General features: G+C 68.1%; 2 protein-coding genes across 6 annotated transcripts; one reads left to right on the top strand and one right to left on the bottom strand.

Annotated features, from left to right (window-relative positions):
- Window positions 1-1463: 1463 nt before the first annotated feature.
- PARP3 (poly(ADP-ribose) polymerase family member 3) lies at window positions 1464-8978 on the bottom strand. Of its 5 annotated transcripts, none has more exons than XM_084902295.1 (11): window positions 8834-8978; window positions 7985-8167; window positions 7155-7280; window positions 6780-6968; window positions 6496-6649; window positions 5879-6105; window positions 5522-5671; window positions 5227-5313; window positions 4837-5014; window positions 3625-3780; window positions 1464-2991 (listed from the first exon to the last, which is right to left on the bottom strand). In XM_084902295.1, exons 2-11 carry the CDS (start codon window positions 8159-8161, stop codon window positions 2822-2824), a joined length of 1614 nt encoding a protein of 537 aa, XP_084758421.1. In that variant the 5' UTR covers window positions 8162-8167; window positions 8834-8978; the 3' UTR covers window positions 1464-2821. The 5 variants fall into 5 exon arrangements, with proteins under 5 accessions (XP_084758421.1, XP_084758424.1, XP_084758423.1 ...); XM_084902298.1 differs by having other exon boundaries at window positions 7985-8163; window positions 8834-8965; XM_084902297.1 differs by lacking the exon at window positions 8834-8978 and adding an exon at window positions 8411-8486 and having other exon boundaries at window positions 7985-8186.
- A 583-nt stretch (window positions 8979-9561) lies between these two features.
- Window positions 9562-14840, top strand: RRP9 (ribosomal RNA processing 9, U3 small nucleolar RNA binding protein). Its single transcript, XM_084902310.1, has 15 exons — window positions 9562-9729; window positions 10025-10107; window positions 10875-10984; window positions 11284-11351; window positions 11419-11460; window positions 11700-11826; window positions 12280-12404; window positions 12477-12569; window positions 12858-12958; window positions 13047-13181; window positions 13408-13470; window positions 13639-13784; window positions 13876-13955; window positions 14505-14578; window positions 14688-14840. The coding sequence occupies exons 1-15, from the start codon at window positions 9643-9645 to the stop codon at window positions 14776-14778; spliced, it is 1425 nt and encodes a 474-aa protein (XP_084758436.1). The 5' UTR covers window positions 9562-9642; the 3' UTR covers window positions 14779-14840.
- Window positions 14841-16064: the final 1224 nt, after the last annotated feature.

Here is a 16064-nt window from a genome sequence, read left to right on the forward strand (position 1 = left end):
GCTCTGCTGCCCAGGCCCCCATCCTCCTGGGGGTTTGGCCAGCCCCATGGAGGGGTGCAAGGCTGGGACTGTGGCTCTCTCCCCTGCCCCAGCGGCTCAGCCCCTGCTGGAGATGGTACTGGCTGTCACTCTGATGCTGCCCTTCACAGACGCGGCATTGGCAAGGGAGGGGCAGGGCCTGGCACCAGCCCCCTGGGCCTCGCAGCTGCCAGCTGCAGGCTGCAGGCTGGAGGCTGTGATGTGAGGGGCCCAGAGCAGGCAGGAGCTGGAGGCCAGAGCAGGGCGGGGAGGTTGGGAGGCGGGAGGAGCGGGGTCTTTCTCAGGCTCTCCCGGGCTCCCCAGCTCCCTGGGGGCAGCCCCCTGCGGGTGGCCCGGGTCCCTGGACGGAGGGACACCATCTCCTCCCACGATCGATCCAGCCTGAGAGCCGTGGCAGCTTCCACGGTGGCGCGTCTTTGGGGGCCTCACGGACCTCCTGCCTCTCGCCTGGGATTCCTAGAGTGGCTTCTGCTTTGCCGACTGGGTCTTCACTGACGCCCGCGCTGCAGTCCACTCTGTACGGAGGCAGAAGCAGGTCCTCCAAGTCCCATCCGGCCGTGGCCCTGCTCCCAGCGCTCCGGGAGCTTCCCATCATCAGAATGACACCCCCCCCCCCCTGACCTCACCCCTCCTGGCCTACCCCACTCCCGGCCCTAGCAGCCATCTTGGGGTCCTCTCACGTGTCAGACTGGGTTCCTCCTCAGAACCTGGGCACCTGCTGCCTCCTCCAGCAGACCGCCTCCCTCCGGTCTGTCCGAGGCTCTCCCCTCCCTAGCCCCAGCCTCTGCTCGAGAGGGGCCCTTAGCGACTGTCCGTCTCTCCCGAGATCGCTCCCCCTCCCCACCCCCTGCCTTTTGTCCTGCTTTGCTGTCCTTCCTGGCACTTGGCCTACCTGATCCTGAGTTTCTCATCTACCCACCGGTTTGTTTGGAGCCTGTTTTACCGGAATGTTAGTCCCGTGAGAGCAGGGACCTTGTCCGTGTCTTGCTCACGTGTGCGCCAAGGGACCCATCACGGGCTCACAGTCAGCATCGGTGCAGATGTAGGTGGTGGGGACCAAGGCATGGACCCCCAGGTGTGACTCCCTCTCTCTGGGACTTAAAGGGCCGGCCCAGTTCTCCATTATTCAGACAAGTAAGCTGCTGCCGGGCCAGGGAAGGAGTGTGTCCCCGATCACCCAGCTGAGTTGCACCTGGGAGCCAGGTTATCTGCTTCCGGAGCTCAGAGGGAGGCGGCGGCATTGGTCTCCCAGCCCGGTGAGGCCCGCGGGCCTGGGCAGCGCTGAGCCGCCGGGGCCCGGGCAGGGCTCGGCAGGCCTGGCAGGACAGCGCAGAGAAAACACGCTGGCGACGGCACTAGGAGGGATGGGGACCCTGGGGGGGAGGGTGCCTGCTCCTCCAAAGTCATTCAACTACACTTGCAACTGTTGTGTGACTGTGGCTTTTTATTTTTTATTTTGTTTTTTATTTTTATTGTTTGAAGCTTTACAAATAGGACTGTTGCTCTTTTTTATTTGCCAAAACGAGCACATGAAGGCCCAGCCAGAACCTGGCTCCCCGCAGCAGGCAGGCAGTGAGCAGGGCCAGGGCAGGGCCAGGGGTGACTCCTGAGCGCCTGTCATTGTACAGGTTAGACTTCCGGGAGCTGTGTCGTTGGGACTCCGCTAACGTGCTGGGTACTGACAGCAGTAAGTCAGTGAGGATGAGGAGAAGCCCGCCTAAAGGCCTGAAGGTGCAGATAAGCAGAAACACCTGTGCCTCCTCCACGGGTAACCACACCGAGAGGAAACATCACCTAACTAGTCCAGGCCACACCCGAAACACCTGCTCCCCCTCCCTGCTCATCCAGGCCAGGGGAGAAGGGTGAGGAGCGTGAGCGTGCGTGAGCCCCGCTCGGAAAGCATGTGCTCACACGGCATGGCACCTGCTCAGGGAGAGTGTGGCACGCGATTCTGAAGCTCCTTTCCGTGTGGGATGGAGCCAACAAGTCAGCAGACTGATGCTGAGGGAGCGGGGCTGCTCGCTGCCAGAGCAGCGAGTGTGAGCCTGGGCGGGGAGAACAGGAGGACCCTGGGGGTGGGACTGGAGCCGGAGGAGCAGACACAGCGCCGCACCCTCGGGTCTGGGTACGGGGACCCCCCGGGTGCTAACGGGCATCGTTCACGTGGCAGAGCTGGGCGCTCGGCGTGTGCTCAGCTGGTGTGGAACGTGCGGACACGCTGATGAGGAGACGGGAGCGGACCTCGGTGTGCCTGGCCCCGTGCGGAGCGGATGGGGAGGGTCTGAAAGCGCGGTGGTCAGGGGCGGTGGGGGCTGCAGTGACGGCCACAGATGGACCAGGGTGGGGGCTGGGCTGTGGGGGTCACTGGAGAGGAAGGGGCCCAGGCTGTGCGGCTGCAGCACAGACAGCCGGAGCCCGGGGCGAGCGGACCCAGTGTGTACCGAACCTGCTGCCTGCAGTCCCGCCTCCACTGGCGGCCACCCCTCTGGGAGGGACAGGCGGGGCCTGAGTGGACGGCCCGGGCGGCTATGGGGTCTGAACCCTCCTCAGCCTGTGCCCCCTCACTCCTCAGTCCCGAAGAGGCTGCGGCACTGTGCCCGGGGATGCCAGCCCCTCGCACCCGTCACCTCGGCGGCTGCAGCCAGGCCGGGGCTGGTGGGGACGGAGGGAGCGGGGACACCATCCGGGACACAGAAGGGAGGTTTGGGAGCGAGAAGCGGTGACGTGGGCGAGAAGACAGACAGATGGCAGTCTGTCCCGGCAGGGCCGGGTGCGGGGGCGCTCAGAGGCACACCTCCAGCAGGTACCGCAGGCGGCACTGGCTCTCCCTGTAGATGAGGTACTCGCTCTGGGAGAAGGAGGAGCAGCTGAACTCGGGGCAGGGCGTGGGCGGGCCCTGGGGCACTGCCACCCGCCGGCCGTCCAGCTCCAGCTCCGTGTCCTGGGCGGGATCTGCGGGCACAGCAAGGGCCGGGTGACCCCGGGGTCGCTGGTCCTTGGCCTCAGGGCACGCTCCGCCCTGTGCGCTCCCCTTCGCCACGGGGAATGCCCACACTTTCCGCCCTGCCAGACTCCAGACCCCGCGCAGGCCGGCCTCCGCCTGACCGCCCCTCCATTCCTGTGCCTGGGACACACCTACTCGTCTTTTTAAAAAATGTTAATGTTTTTATTGATTTCAGAGAGGAAGGGAGAGGGGGAGAGAGAGAGATAGGAACACCAGTGATGACCGAGAATCATTGATCGGCTGCCTCCTGCATGCCCCCTACTGGGGATCGAGCCCGCAATCTGGGCCTGTGCCCTTGACTGGAATTGAACCTGGGACCCTTCAGTCTGCAGCCGATGCTCTATCCACTGGCTAGGGCCACCTGCTCATCTTTTGATGCTCAGTCAGTGACACCTCCTCCTTGAAGCCCTCCTGGATTCCCAGGGACGATTTGTGGGATGACAAAGGGAATGGCCGCAGGGAGGAAGCCTGCTTCTCCCAGCCCCTTCTCTGCTGCTGCCTCCTCCTGAGAGCACCCTGGGCCCTGGGCTCAGCGCCCCCTCCCTCCCAGGCCTGCGCAGCCTCTGAGGCCTGGGACTCACCGGGTTCCGTGCGGCCTCGGGCAATGACGCTGTCGAAGCCGGCGGGCGGCTGCTTCAGGCTGGGGTCGTCAGTCATGATGTGGTGCTCCCTGCCCAGGGCCACCTCGCCCAGGAACATGTAGGCGATGCGGTGGGCCCCACAGGACATGGTGGTAACTGGGGGACACGGCGGCTCAGCAGGGCAGCTTGTGCCCCTCCCCTCCTTCGCGCCCCCCCCCCCCGCCCCCGACTCCCTGGGCCCCTCGCTGCTGCATGGGCACCTCCTCTCGCTGGGCCCAGCGCAAAAGGCAGCCTGCTCCTCCTTAAAACAGCCCTCGTCCTGGCCGCGCTCCCTCCCAGCCCCCACTCCTGCCCTCACCGCGGCCGGCCATGGGCACTCAGCGGGCCCAGGGGCAGGCGTGGGCGGGGCTTCCCTCCCTCGCCGCTCTGCACTAGCACCTCACCCTGGCCTGGACCGCCGGCCCCGGCTCCTGAGGCCGCCCCGGCTCTTCCTCAGGCTCCTCTGCCTCCTGCTCCTCCCGTGGCCCTGGCCTTGGCCCCGCAGACACCCTAGACCTGCAGCCCCATCCGCCTTGGGCCTGGCTGTCTCAGGGGTGGTGTGGTCTCAGTGATGGGGCCAGCCTGGCTGAGGAGCCAGTGTGGAGAGGTCCCCCCTGAATGAAGACACCTCTGGATAGAAACTGAGGGTCACTGGAGACCCCTGGGGCCCCTCCCCACAGCTGCTACCCCTCTGCCAGCCCCTCACGGACCCTCCTCCCCACTCCACCGTCCTGGCCGGGTGCCCGGTGAGGGCCCCGCCCCCTGCAGCCTCTGGCCTCGGCCGCCGCCTCCCCGTGGCCCCAGCACTGAGGTCCGGCCACATCCGAGTCCAAGGGGCTCCCAGGCCCCGGATAAGCCCCATGATCCTCCGGGCCCCCAGGCCCCGCCCACACAGACCTTTGCTCTGAGCTTCGCCATGTGGCCACACTGGGCCGGCCCCACCTGCCAGGCCCAGCCTCTGCACCGCCCTGGCCGCCCGGCCCGGGCCTGGTTGGCACGCTCACCCTCCCGCAGGGCCTTTTCTGGGAAGCGTCCCCAGCTGCCCCTGGACCCCAGGAGGCCCGCTGAGTGCTCTGGCCAGTCACAGGTCAGGGGTCCCTCTCCCGGGTCCTCCCCAGTCGGGGCCACCCTCTCAGTCCCCGTGCCGCCCAGGGCTGGGCCGTAGGCGCTCACCGTAGCCGGCTGACTTGCTGTTCTCCGAGGCGAAGTAGATGCCCTTGCCCACGCGGCCGCCGGAATGCGGCATGATGCGCAGCCCGCTGGTGAGGATGGCGGCCACCACGGCCACGTTGGTGCCGTGCCACAGCAGCCTGCGGTTGTCCAGCGTGGAGTGCGCCTGGAACCGGTCTCCCTGGGGTGGGGGGGACAGGAGAGCCGTGCCCACCTGCTCCGGCATCTAACTGCGGCCTGAATCCCCTGGGCACTCACACGCTCATGCCCACGCCCACAAGCCCAGGCCGGGCGGAAACGGCCCCAGAGGCTAAGACGCAGTAAGGGACACCTAAGCCGGGACTCTGTCTCCCCGGTCCGGCAGGGATGGGGGGGCTTCGGGGCTCCCCTCACCTCCCCGTCTCGGTTCACTTTCCAAACGTGCCGCAGCTCCGGGGTCCGGTAGCTGCGGCCGGTCTGCTTCAAGTAGGTGTGGATCACCTGCGGGGAGAGTGGGCGCGGGTGCCAAGGGCCAGAGGTACAGGCGAACCCCACCAGCCCCCCCCCACCCCCGTGGTGGGCTCTCAGAGCTCAAGCCCTGGAGACACAGGGAGGAAGGCCAAGGGCATGGGGCAGAGGGCAGAGGGCAGAGGTTAGGGTTAGGGTTAGGGTGGCAGTTAGCCCGGCTGCTCCGGGAGGCCCAGCCCACCTTGTACTCGGGCGCCTCTGGGTCCAGCAGCTGGAGCTGGCACCTGAGGAGCTGGTAGTCTCGGTCCAGGGGGTGGGGCACCTCTGGCACCTCCTCCACATCCTCGGGGGCCGCCTGCAGGGTCTGGGCCAGCTCGATGTCCGCCAGCACCTGCGGGGACGGCACCACCGGCTCATCACGCGACCTCTCGCCTCTCCTCCCACAGGCCCGGGGCCGTGGCCACCCGCCCGTCTGTCCACCTGCTCACCCCCCAGCCCTCTGTCCTCTGGCCTGCCCATCCCGGGCATGTCTGCCTGCTGGCACCGGCCCTCTCCTGTTTGTCTCCCCGCCCCCCCCCCCCGCCCGGTCCTGCCTCACCAGCAGCATGTCCTTCTTGGCCCGCAGCAGCTCCAGGGTGGTGATGGGCGGGGGCCGGCTGCGGCCGAAGTTGTGGGGGATGACCGTGTAGAAGTGGGAGGACAGGTCCTCCAGGCTGCGGCCCCCGGCCACGGGGCCTCTCAGGGCCGCCTCCAGGGCCTCCAGGGCCTCGAAGCCCCGCGCGATCTGCTGCTTGCTCAGCTTCCCCAGCGGCATCTTCTTCACGTCTGGGCGTGGGAGAGCGGGGAGGCTCAGCCCGCTGCCACCCCAGGAGCTGCCACCCCCAGCCGCTGCCGCCCCGGCCCCTGCCACCCCCAGCCCACTGCCACCCCAGGCCCTGCCCCCACCAGCCCGCTGCCACCCCAGGCCCTGCCCCCACCAGCCCGCCGCCACCCCGGCCCCTGCCACCCCCAGCCCGCTGCCACCCCAGGCCCTGCCACCCCCAGCCTGCCGCCACCCCGGCCCTGCCACCCCCAGCCTGCCGCCACCCCGGCCCCTGCCACCCCCAGCCCGCTGCCACCCCAGGCCCTGCCCCCACCAGCCCGCTGCCACCCCAGGCCCTGCCACCCCCAGCCTGCCGCCACCCCGGCCCTGCCCCCGCCGGCCCCGGTCCTCACCCAGGTTCATGAGGGCCATGGCGTCACTGAACATGTCCTTGCTGAAGATGTTGGTGATGAGCTGCTGCGTGGCTGCGTCCAGGGAGCAGGGCCGCACGCGCTGAGCCACGACCCTCACGGGGCCTCCGTCCACCTGGGTGCAGATGGACTGCACCTGCCAGGGCCAGGCCGAGGTGAGAGGGCAGGTCTGGCCTGAGCTCGCCCGGCGGGCAGAGGCAGAACCCGGGGGCTGGGTCCCCGTGCCCTCCCTCAGCCCAGGGCCCGCCCCCACCCCCGGCCTTCACCTTCACCACAGCCTCCTGGGCCTCGTCCGCGCCCTGCACCTCGATGAGCGTGTACTTGCCGGGGTGGGCCACGAAGTGCTCCCGCTCCGCCCAGCTGTTCTTGGTCTTGTCCCGGAACTTCTTCTCGAAGTCCTTCTTGGCGTCCTCCAGGGACGGGAAGTAGCTGAGCTTGGACTGGCCCACCTCGCCCTGCAATCGACAGCCTCAGGGCGTGCCCGCCGCGCTGCCACCGTAGCACCTGCCGGTCCCCGGTGCCAGGCCCTGTGCTGGGCGCCTGGAGGGTCAGCATCTGTGGCCTTGGGGCCCGAGTGCGCGGTGGGACCGGGGCAGCTGGGCCCGTGCTGAGCGGGGAGGCGGGAGCGGGCGGGCACTCACCACGCGGCCCCAGCGGTTCCAGCAGGCGAAGCGCCCGCCGTCCTCCAGCAGCTGGATGATGTAGAACTTGTTGTTGTTGTTCCCGATGTTGGTCTGGTTCAGGGTGCAGTCGTAGTCCGCGTGCACCTGGGCGGGGCGGGGGGCACCTCACTGGCTCTGACTGCACCGGCGGCACCGGAGGCCCTGGCTGGGGAGGCTTCAGGGGGGCATAGTTCTGCCCCCCGGGGTCTGAGTGGCCATGGCTCCGCTCGGGCAGTGGGGAGGCCCTGGGAGGACCGGACGCGGCTGTGCTCTGGCCTGGGAGGCTCTCAGGGGGACACACCCTCCCCCGTGGGCTGGTCGGGGGGACACAGGTGAGCCGGCTTTGAGTGCGGTAGGGGGAGGCCTAAGGAGCCAGGGCCTGCCCTCCGGTCTAAAGTGTAGACAGGAGCCCGGCTGGCGTGGCTCAGTGGTTGAGTGTCGACCTATGAACCAGGAGGTCAGGGTTCAACTCCCGGGCAGGGCACATGCCCAGGTTGCAGGCTCGATCCCCAGTGTGGGGTGTGCAGGAGGCAGCCACTGGTGATTCTCTCATCATTGATGTTTCTCTCTCTCTCCCTCTCCCTTCCTCTCCAAAATCAGTAAAAACACACTGAGAAGTAAATGAAAAAGAGCAGACAGGAGCTCCCCGGGCCTGATGAGATGTGGCCCTGCTGGACCCTTGGGGCCTTGGAGAGGTGCCTGACTCGGGACCTTTGAGCTCCGTGGGCAGAGGCAGTGCAGTGGGAGGGGAGCGGTCTGAGTGTGCCTGACCCGGGAGGGCAGGCTCCGGGCCTGGCGGGGCCCCTTACCTGGGCCCCGGGGCTGCGGCTGAGGGGACAGGAGGCATCCACGCGAACCGTGCGCTTCTCTGAGGGGGCGGCCTTGAGGGCCTCCGCAGCGGCCCGGAAGCTGTCCTCTGTCCCCTGCCGTCCCTTCTTCTTGTCAGGGCCCTCACCCTGCACAGGGGGCTTGCACTTGGGAGCCATGGCTGCCTGGGGGCACCGAGAGGGCCTTCAGGCTTCCCTGGCCTTGCACCCCACCCGGCTGGCACAGCACCAACCTGCCCCGCCCTGGGTGTGCCCTTTGGTGAGCTGCCCCTGTCACCTCCACACCTCCCCCCCCACCCCTGCCTCCATTCCACAGTCCCAGCCCCAGCCCACAACCCGTTCTCTGCACCCTAACATGCCTTGTCCCTGGTCCCGGGGCCAGGCCAGGGCCCTGTCCAGTGTGCCCACTTCGGTCAAGGAAGAGAGGCTCCCTCCCCTCTCTGGCTGTCCAGTTTGTCCAGGGCGTAGAGAAAGTGAAACGCAAGTCTTCCCTCCCACTCATGGCTCCTCCTCCCTCCAGAGCACTCCGGGCTCTGCCTGCTCCTCCCCCTTCTCAGCTGCCTGAGGCTGGTATGGGTGCTGAGCTGAGTCACCCAGCTATGGAGGAGAATGGGCAGTGCTGGCCGGGGGGCAGCACCTTTGGGGCCAGATTGGTTTCTCCCGAGCTTGGGACCCAGTGACACAGAAACCCTTCCCAGTGAGGTCAATAGTTCAGGGGTGCCAGCCAGGGTTCCAGTGGTCTTGAGTTGCCAGTGAGCAAGGGCAGCCCCACCCTGCCCTGCCCTGCCCTGCCCTGCCCAGGACTGCGGACCAGGGCCATAGGGCACTCACCTAAGAGAAGCAGGGACCTGGGAGAGATGGTGGTCTTGGGCCCAGTACCAGGACCTCCCAGGGCAGTCCCGGTTCTAGGGGCCCCGTTAGCAACCCTCTGTGAGCCTGAAGTGTGACTTAGGGAGGGACTTCCTGACTGTTGCCAGAGGCGGGGAGAGGCTGGGCTGTGATGGTGTAGGATTCCAGCTATGTGGTCACCAGGCGGGTGAGTCAGAGGTTGGGTCAGGCCGGCGCGTGCAGTGCAGCCTGTGCCACGAATGGGTGGACACGATCCCGCACTGCCAGGGCCCAGAGGGTGCCCACCGGTGCCCAGTGACCTTGGGCCTAGGTGTGGGCACTGCCTACCTTCCTCCTGGGGTGCCTGGATCCCCACCCCTACCCCACCAGTTCCCTAGTGCCAGACTGGTACACCCTGGTCCCCGCCCCTGACGGGGTGGAGTCGCGTTCTGGGACTCGGAACCCCGCATCTCCGGCGCCCCCAAGCGTCCAAGGGGCGAAAACACAGAGAAGGCCCTCCCCCGGTTCGCCCCTCCTTAGATGGCAGCTGAGCAGCAGTGCGCACGCGCACCAGCTTCAGGCCGGAAGAGCCCGGCGCGGGAGCCAATAGGAGTTCTAGGGGGCGTGTCCACAGGCGAGGGCCCTATCGGTGCTTGGGGGCGTGGCGGAGCCTATCAAAGGGCCCAATGGGGCCGTGGGAGGCGGGGCCCGCCGGGCCGTGGGGCCTATCAGGACGCGGAGTGTTGCCGGACCGCCGGGTTTCAGCCGCCACGTGAGTGCGCCAGGGCCGCTGCCACACGCCGGCGGGCAGCATGTCGGCGACTGCGGGGACTCGGAAGCGGGGAAAGCCGGCCTCGGGGGCCCGAGCCGGCGCGGGGCCCGGCAAGCGGCGGCGAAAGGTGAGCATGGCGTTTCTGCGGCCCCGGGTCGGACCCCGTCATCCCGCCCCCATCCCCTCCATCCCCTCCATCCCGTCCATCGCCTCCATCCCCTGCATCCCCTGCCCGGCCCTTCTCCTGGGGCTGAAGCTGTTGTCAGCTTCGTCCCTCTCTCCGCCCGCCGAGTCCTGGGTGGCCTCGCACTGAGCCGGGGGCCCAGAGCTCTCGGTCCCGGAAGGGCCCTTGGTCAGTGCCGGAGGGGTCAGTGCCGGCGTGGCCGGACCCCTGACCACAGGGAGGATCGTGTGCTTCCCAGGCCGACTCCGCCCGGGACAAGGGCAAGTCCAAGGGCGGCGGCAAGATGAACGAGGAGATCTCCAGCGACTCTGAGGGCGAGAGGTGAGCTCTTCTCTCCGCGCAGCGGAAGGGGCCGCTGAGGCCCAGGCTTAGGCAGACCAGCGGAGGGCTGCCCGGATTTTCTGCTCCTGTGTCCGGGACCTTCCAGCTCCCAGGAGCGAGTCCGGGGGCTTGTCTTGTGTGATGTGGGGGCGGCGTGGAGGGGAGCAGAGCCGCAGCAGCACGGGGGCGAGCCAGGAGCACGAAGCGTCACTGCCACCCCGTCCGCAGGTGGACCATGGCGGCGGGGTGGTGCCAGGCCCCGCCTGTCTGCCTCCGGGCCTGGCCTGGCTGCTCCCCAAGGCTGGGGGGGTTGGCGGTGCTCTGGGCTGCCTTGCTCGCTGGGTTGGGTCTCCATCTTTAAAAGGAGGAGAGAAGACCAGTTCTCTGGCACTTGGGCCATCTGACACAGTCGTCGTTGTCACCGAAGGTGTGACGCGTGCAATTCCGGGGGCAGCGTTTTTCTGCAGGAATTTGTGTGCGGGACGAGCCCGCCCGCTGTCGGTTGCTGTTCCAGGCCCTTCCCGTGACCTGCTTTTCTGGGCTGCAGAGCCTTCCCGTCCCCGCAGGCGGAGGGCGGCACGGTGCCCCTGGGCTGGCTCTGTTCTCCCTGTCAGGCCCTGGGGGGCCCTGGCTCGGTCACCCCCTGTTTTCTGCTGGTGTGAGCACTGCCCAGGGCTGGCAGGGATGGGGCGGTGATGGGCAGGGGGAGCAGCCGTCCTAGTGCCAGCGGAGGGGGTGCGCCCCCCTAACGCAGCCCCCGCCTTCAGCCCCGCTCCCAGGAGGACGGAGGAGGAGGAGCAGGAGGAGCTGGAGGAGACCGCGCAGGAGAAGAAGCTGCGCCTGGCCAAGCTCTACCTGGAGCAGCTCCGGCAGCAAGGTGGGCCGAGCGGGCAGCGCGGGCGGGCCTCTGTGGCCCTGCCCTGAGCGGTGACGGACACAGGTGCCCAGCGGGCATGTGTCTGGCCGGCCGCCCTGTGGGACTCCTGGGGGGCAGGGGTAGGCGGATCTGATAAGTAGAGGCAGGAGGAGACACTGGCCCTGCCTCCCCTGTGCCCGAGGCCGCCTGGACCACCCGGGGCCAGGCCCAGTGCTGGGGGCCGGGACTGAGGCGGCGGAGGGACGGGAAGGGAAAGGCAGGTGTGTCTGGCCTGGCTCACTGGTCTGTCTGCCCGACAGAGGACGAGAAGGCCGAGGCCCGCGAGTTTGAGGAGGACCAGGTGGCGGGGCGCCTGAAGGAGGACGTGGTGCGTGCGGGGGCCCCGTGGGGGGGGGGGCTGGGCTGGCCGGGGCCTCACCGTCCTCTCCCTGCAGCTGGAGCAGAGGGGCAGGCTGCAGAAGTCGGTGGCGAAGGAGGTGAGTTGGGGGGCACTTGGGTGTAAGGTGGGAGGGAATTGGGGGTCCCATCTGGGTTAGTGGGCAGATGGCCCCTCTGGGACTCGGGCTGCGGGGTCTTTGCGGGGGACATGTGGGCTCGCAGCCTGGGTCTGGTTTCCTTCTGGGCAGGGAGCGTGTGCGTGCGTGTGTGCGTGTGAGTGCACGCGTGTAGGTGGGTGCCTCCTGCCCCAGTCGCTGCGACAGTCCTGCCCGCCCAGGTCCAGGCCCCGGCCCCCGGCGACATCCGAGTCCTCCGGGGTCACCAGCTGTCCGTCACCTGCTTGGTCGTCACCCCCGACGACTCGGCCGTCTTCTCCGCCGCCAAAGACTGCTCCATCATTAAGTGTGAGTGCGTGCTGGCAGCCCTCCGGGCCCTCCCTCCGCGGGGCGGGGCAACCTAGGCAGCTTTGTTCCCAGAAGCCTCTGGGTGACCGTGGCAGCTTCTGCCCAGGCGTGGGGCCCCTGAGCTCCCTGTCACTCAGCGGAGACGGGGAGCAGCGGCAGGAGGAGCCATGGGGGTCCCTGCTGCTGGGCCTGGACCCTGTCCCGTCCTCCTGGGTCCCAGCCTCCCCCCCCACAGGACCAGGGAAGACCGTCAGCCCCACAGCACTTCCCCTCCCTCCTCCTGGGCTGCACGGCTGCCCTGAGGGCTGTTGTCCCCACTCAGCAGATGGGGAAACAGTGACCTCAGTGCTCAGCCAGGTCTGCCTGAGGCCAGGACTTGTCCCGGGCCCCTGCTGGCTGGAGCGGGGGCAGCCAGGCCTGCCGCCTCTCCCAGCCGCCTCTCCCCTGGCGCAGGGAGCGTGGAGAGTGGACGGAAGCTTCACGTGATCCCACGCGCCAAGAAGGGCGCCGAGGGGCAGCCCCCAGGCCACAGCAGCCACGTGCTCTGCATGGCCATCTCCTCCGACGGCAAGTACCTGGTAAGGCCGTGGCCCGGGGCGGCCGGGAGGTCCGGGCACAGGGTGCCGGCGGCCACTGTCCTCCTCCCACAGGCCTCGGGCGACCGCAGCAAGCTCATCCTCATCTGGGAGGCCCCGAGCTGCAGGCACCTGCACACCTTCACGGGGCACCGCGACGCCGTGTCGGTGAGGGTGGGCCTGGCGGCCCTCGGGGCACCGGCCGGGGAGGGGGTGAGGCTGAGGGAGCCAGAGCCTGCACGTTGGCGCAGTGAGGGGCGTGGCCAGTCACCAGGGTAACGGGACAGGAGAGCCGGGGCCGGAGCTGGCCCAGGGGCCGGAGCGGGGGAGTCTGCGGCTCCGGGCAGGTGCGGGCTGCCGGCTGCAGACCCGGCACACAGATGTGGCCACGGCGGCCTGGAGCTGGCGCTCTGTGCCTCTGCCGCCTGAGCCCAGCCCTGCCCTCCGCGCCCCCAGGGGCTGGCGTTCCGCAGAGGCACCCACCAGCTCTACAGCACGTCCCACGACCGCTCGGTGAAGGTGTGGAACGTGGCGGAGAACTCCTACGTGGAGACGCTGTGAGTGTGCGTGTGTGTGCGGCGGGGGGGAGGGGGGGAGGAAGGGGGGCGGGTGCCCGGGGCGGTGGCCCACGCTCTGTGCCCTCAGCTTCGGGCACCAGGACGCGGTGGCCGCGCTGGACGCGCTGAGCCGGGAGTGCTGCGTGACGGCGGGCGGCCGGGACGGCACGGTGCGCGTGTGGAAGATCCCCGAGGAGTCCCAGCTCGTCTTCTACGGCCACCAGTGAGGCTGCTGCGGGGCCGGCCCCGGGGGCGCAGACCTTGCGGGCACGGGGGCGGGGACAGGGCTGGGCACGGGGGCGGGGACAGCATGGGCCCGGGGGCGGGGACAGTGAGAGTGGGGGGCGGGGGCGGGGACAGCGCGGGCACGGGGACAGTGAGAGCCGGGCCCCGGGGGCGGGGACAGCGCCCAGCACCGGGCGGGCAGGCCCTCACTGCTCCTTCTGCAGGGGCTCCATCGACAGCATTCAGCTCATCAACGAGGAGCACATGGTGTCGGCCGCAGACGATGGGTAAGAGCTGCCATGGTGCCTGCCCCTGAGCCCTCGGTCCTGCCCCTGGGCCCTCGGCGAGGAGGCCCCTGCTGGGAGGCAGCGTAACGGGTGGCACCGATGGGCACCGATGCAGACGCTGGGGGGTGCCAGGCGGCCTGCGCCCGCCCTCACTGTGCCCATCCCCAGCTCCCTGGCCTTGTGGGGCCTGTCTAAGAAGCGGCCGCTGGCCCTGCAGCGGGAGGCGCACGGGCTGCGCGGGGAGCCGGGCCTGGAGCAGCCCTTCTGGGTGTCGTCCGTGGCTGCCCTGCTCAACACGGACCTGGTGGCCTCCGGTGAGCGGCTGGTGGTGCCGCCCTGCGGCGGGGGGCGGGGGGTGGGGGGCCGGGGCCGGGCTGGCGCGGTGCTCACTGTGCCTGTCCCCAGGCTCCCACAGCGGCTGCGTGCGCCTCTGGCGGTGCGGGGAGGGCTTCCGGCAGCTCGACCCTCTCTGCGACATCCCCCTGGTGAGTGGCCTGAGTGCCGGCCGTCTTGGCCGCACCCCAAGGTCCCTGGACTGTCTTTCTACCAGGAGGGAGCCTCCTCCTAGCCTGGGCCCGGCAGGACCCCCCCTGCTCCTTCCTCTCCCTCCCCCCTCGCCCTGCCCCTCCCCTCACTCCCCTCCCGGCCCTGGGTGCTGGGTAAAGGCAGGGAGCCAATGGGCACAGTGTGGTGGCCGGCCCTGCGGTGGGCTCTGTGTGGCAGTGCCAGGCTGATGCTAAGCGGGGGTGTGCCCACTTGGGTGCCCGTGGGGAGAGTGGCAGGTCTGTCGGTGACATCTGGGGAAGCGCAGAGCTTCGGTCAAGGCTGATGGCGATGGAGTCTCCAGCCCCCACAGCCAGGGAACAGGCCCTGGGCCACACTGTCTCCTTAGCCTCACAAAGCTCTGCCTCCCCTCCCGCCCGCCGTGTGGAGGCTGAGGCCCGGCCCGGTGGCGGCGGGTTGGGTGGGAGTAGAGGCGGAGCAGGGGTGGAAGGCCAGCTCCATGCCTCCCTCCGCCATCACCCCCTTCCCAGGTGGGCTTCGTCAACAGCCTCAAGTTCTCCAGCGCCGGGGACTTCCTGGTGGCCGGGGTGGGGCAGGAGCACAGGTAGGGGCACCCCGGGAGGCGGGGGGCTGGGGGGGGCGGGCACGGGCTGGCGGCCGGTGGGACCAGGGCGGGGCTGGGCTGCCCGGCCTCAGCTGCTCCCTCCCCGCAGGCTGGGCCGCTGGTGGCGGATCAGAGAGGCTCGGAACTCCGTGTGCATCATCCCCCTGCGGAGGGCCCGGCCGCCGGCCGCCGGCTCCTGACCGTCCCTGTTTAAGCCCCTCCCGCCCCGCCCGCCCCTCTGGTATTAAACGTCTCCTCTTTGGGCCTGTCTCCTGCACTCCTTGGCTGGGGGGAGGGGCGGCAGGGCCTGGGGAGGGCCCCCGCAGTCTGTCTGCCCTGCCGGCTGGGGGCTGCCTGCCCCCCACCGGGAACCTGCAGACGGAGCCCTCGTGCTCCTGGGCCCGGGCCCGCGCACCCCCGGTGACCTTGCTCTGTCCAGGCGGGGGTCAGGCAGGCGGCGGTCTGAGAAGTGAAGAAGCCAGGCCTCCTCGCCAGGCTGACGCCCCCTCCGGCCAGACCGCCTGGGGCCCGGGGCAGGGAGGCGGGGGCCTCCAGGAGCCGCCCAGCGCTGACCCTGCGTGGTGTCAGGAGTGTCGGCTCGGGCCCTGATGTCACCCAGTGTGGCCGGCAGCTGGAGGTGCAGGCGGCACTGAGGTCCCCTCGGGGGGGCGAGAAGGAGTGTTGGGGATCCCTTTACGGGGGTGTGTGTGTGTGGACCACATGGCTGCCCTCCTGCCCTCTCACCTGCCGCTGCCTCAGGCCCCTAGGCCGGGGGGTCTGGCTCAGACTGAGACCTGAGAACCGTGTTGGATCAGGGTGCCGATGGGATTCACTCCCGTGTCCGGCCTCGGATGGAGCTCCTGGATGACAAACCTCCTGAGTGACACGCCAGCAACACGGAGAAGCCCCTCACATGTGAACCGTTTCCCACTGGCACACCCCCAGGGAGTCATTCAAGCGGCAGTGAATGCCCTTGGCATTGAAACGGCGTAATTTCTCCTCCCGCCTCCGCCGTGCTCAGCTGAGGCTGTCCTGCTGGAGTTGGGCTCGTACTTTTCTTTTCTTCCCTTTAAATATATGTTTATTGATTTCAGAGAAGAGAGAGAAAGAAATAGTGATAGAGGAAATCATTGATCTATCCTGTCCTCGCCGAGTCCGGGGTCACAAAGGAATTCCCATGCTTTTCTTCTATAAGCTTTATTGTTTTAGCTTCAGTTTTCGTTCAGGCCTGAGTTAGATCTTCAATTAATTTTTTAAGGAGGTCTAGATGATATTAGATAAGGGTCAAGATTTTTTTCCCCCATCGAAAAATGCATTTCCTTTCCGCATGGAGTTATCTTGCTACATTAAAAAAATCAATAGACTAAATGTGTTTCCGGCTTCTCCATTCTGTCTCATTGGTCTGTTTGTCTCTTCTTACACACTAAAACCAGTAAACCACTGTCTTGAAATCAGATGATGTAAATCTTTAACTTTGCACTTGTAT

This window comes from Pipistrellus hanaki, assembly GCF_964339955.1.
Source record: "Pipistrellus hanaki genome assembly, chromosome: 13".
In the NCBI taxonomy this organism is placed as follows: Eukaryota; Metazoa; Chordata; class Mammalia; order Chiroptera; family Vespertilionidae; genus Pipistrellus; species Pipistrellus hanaki.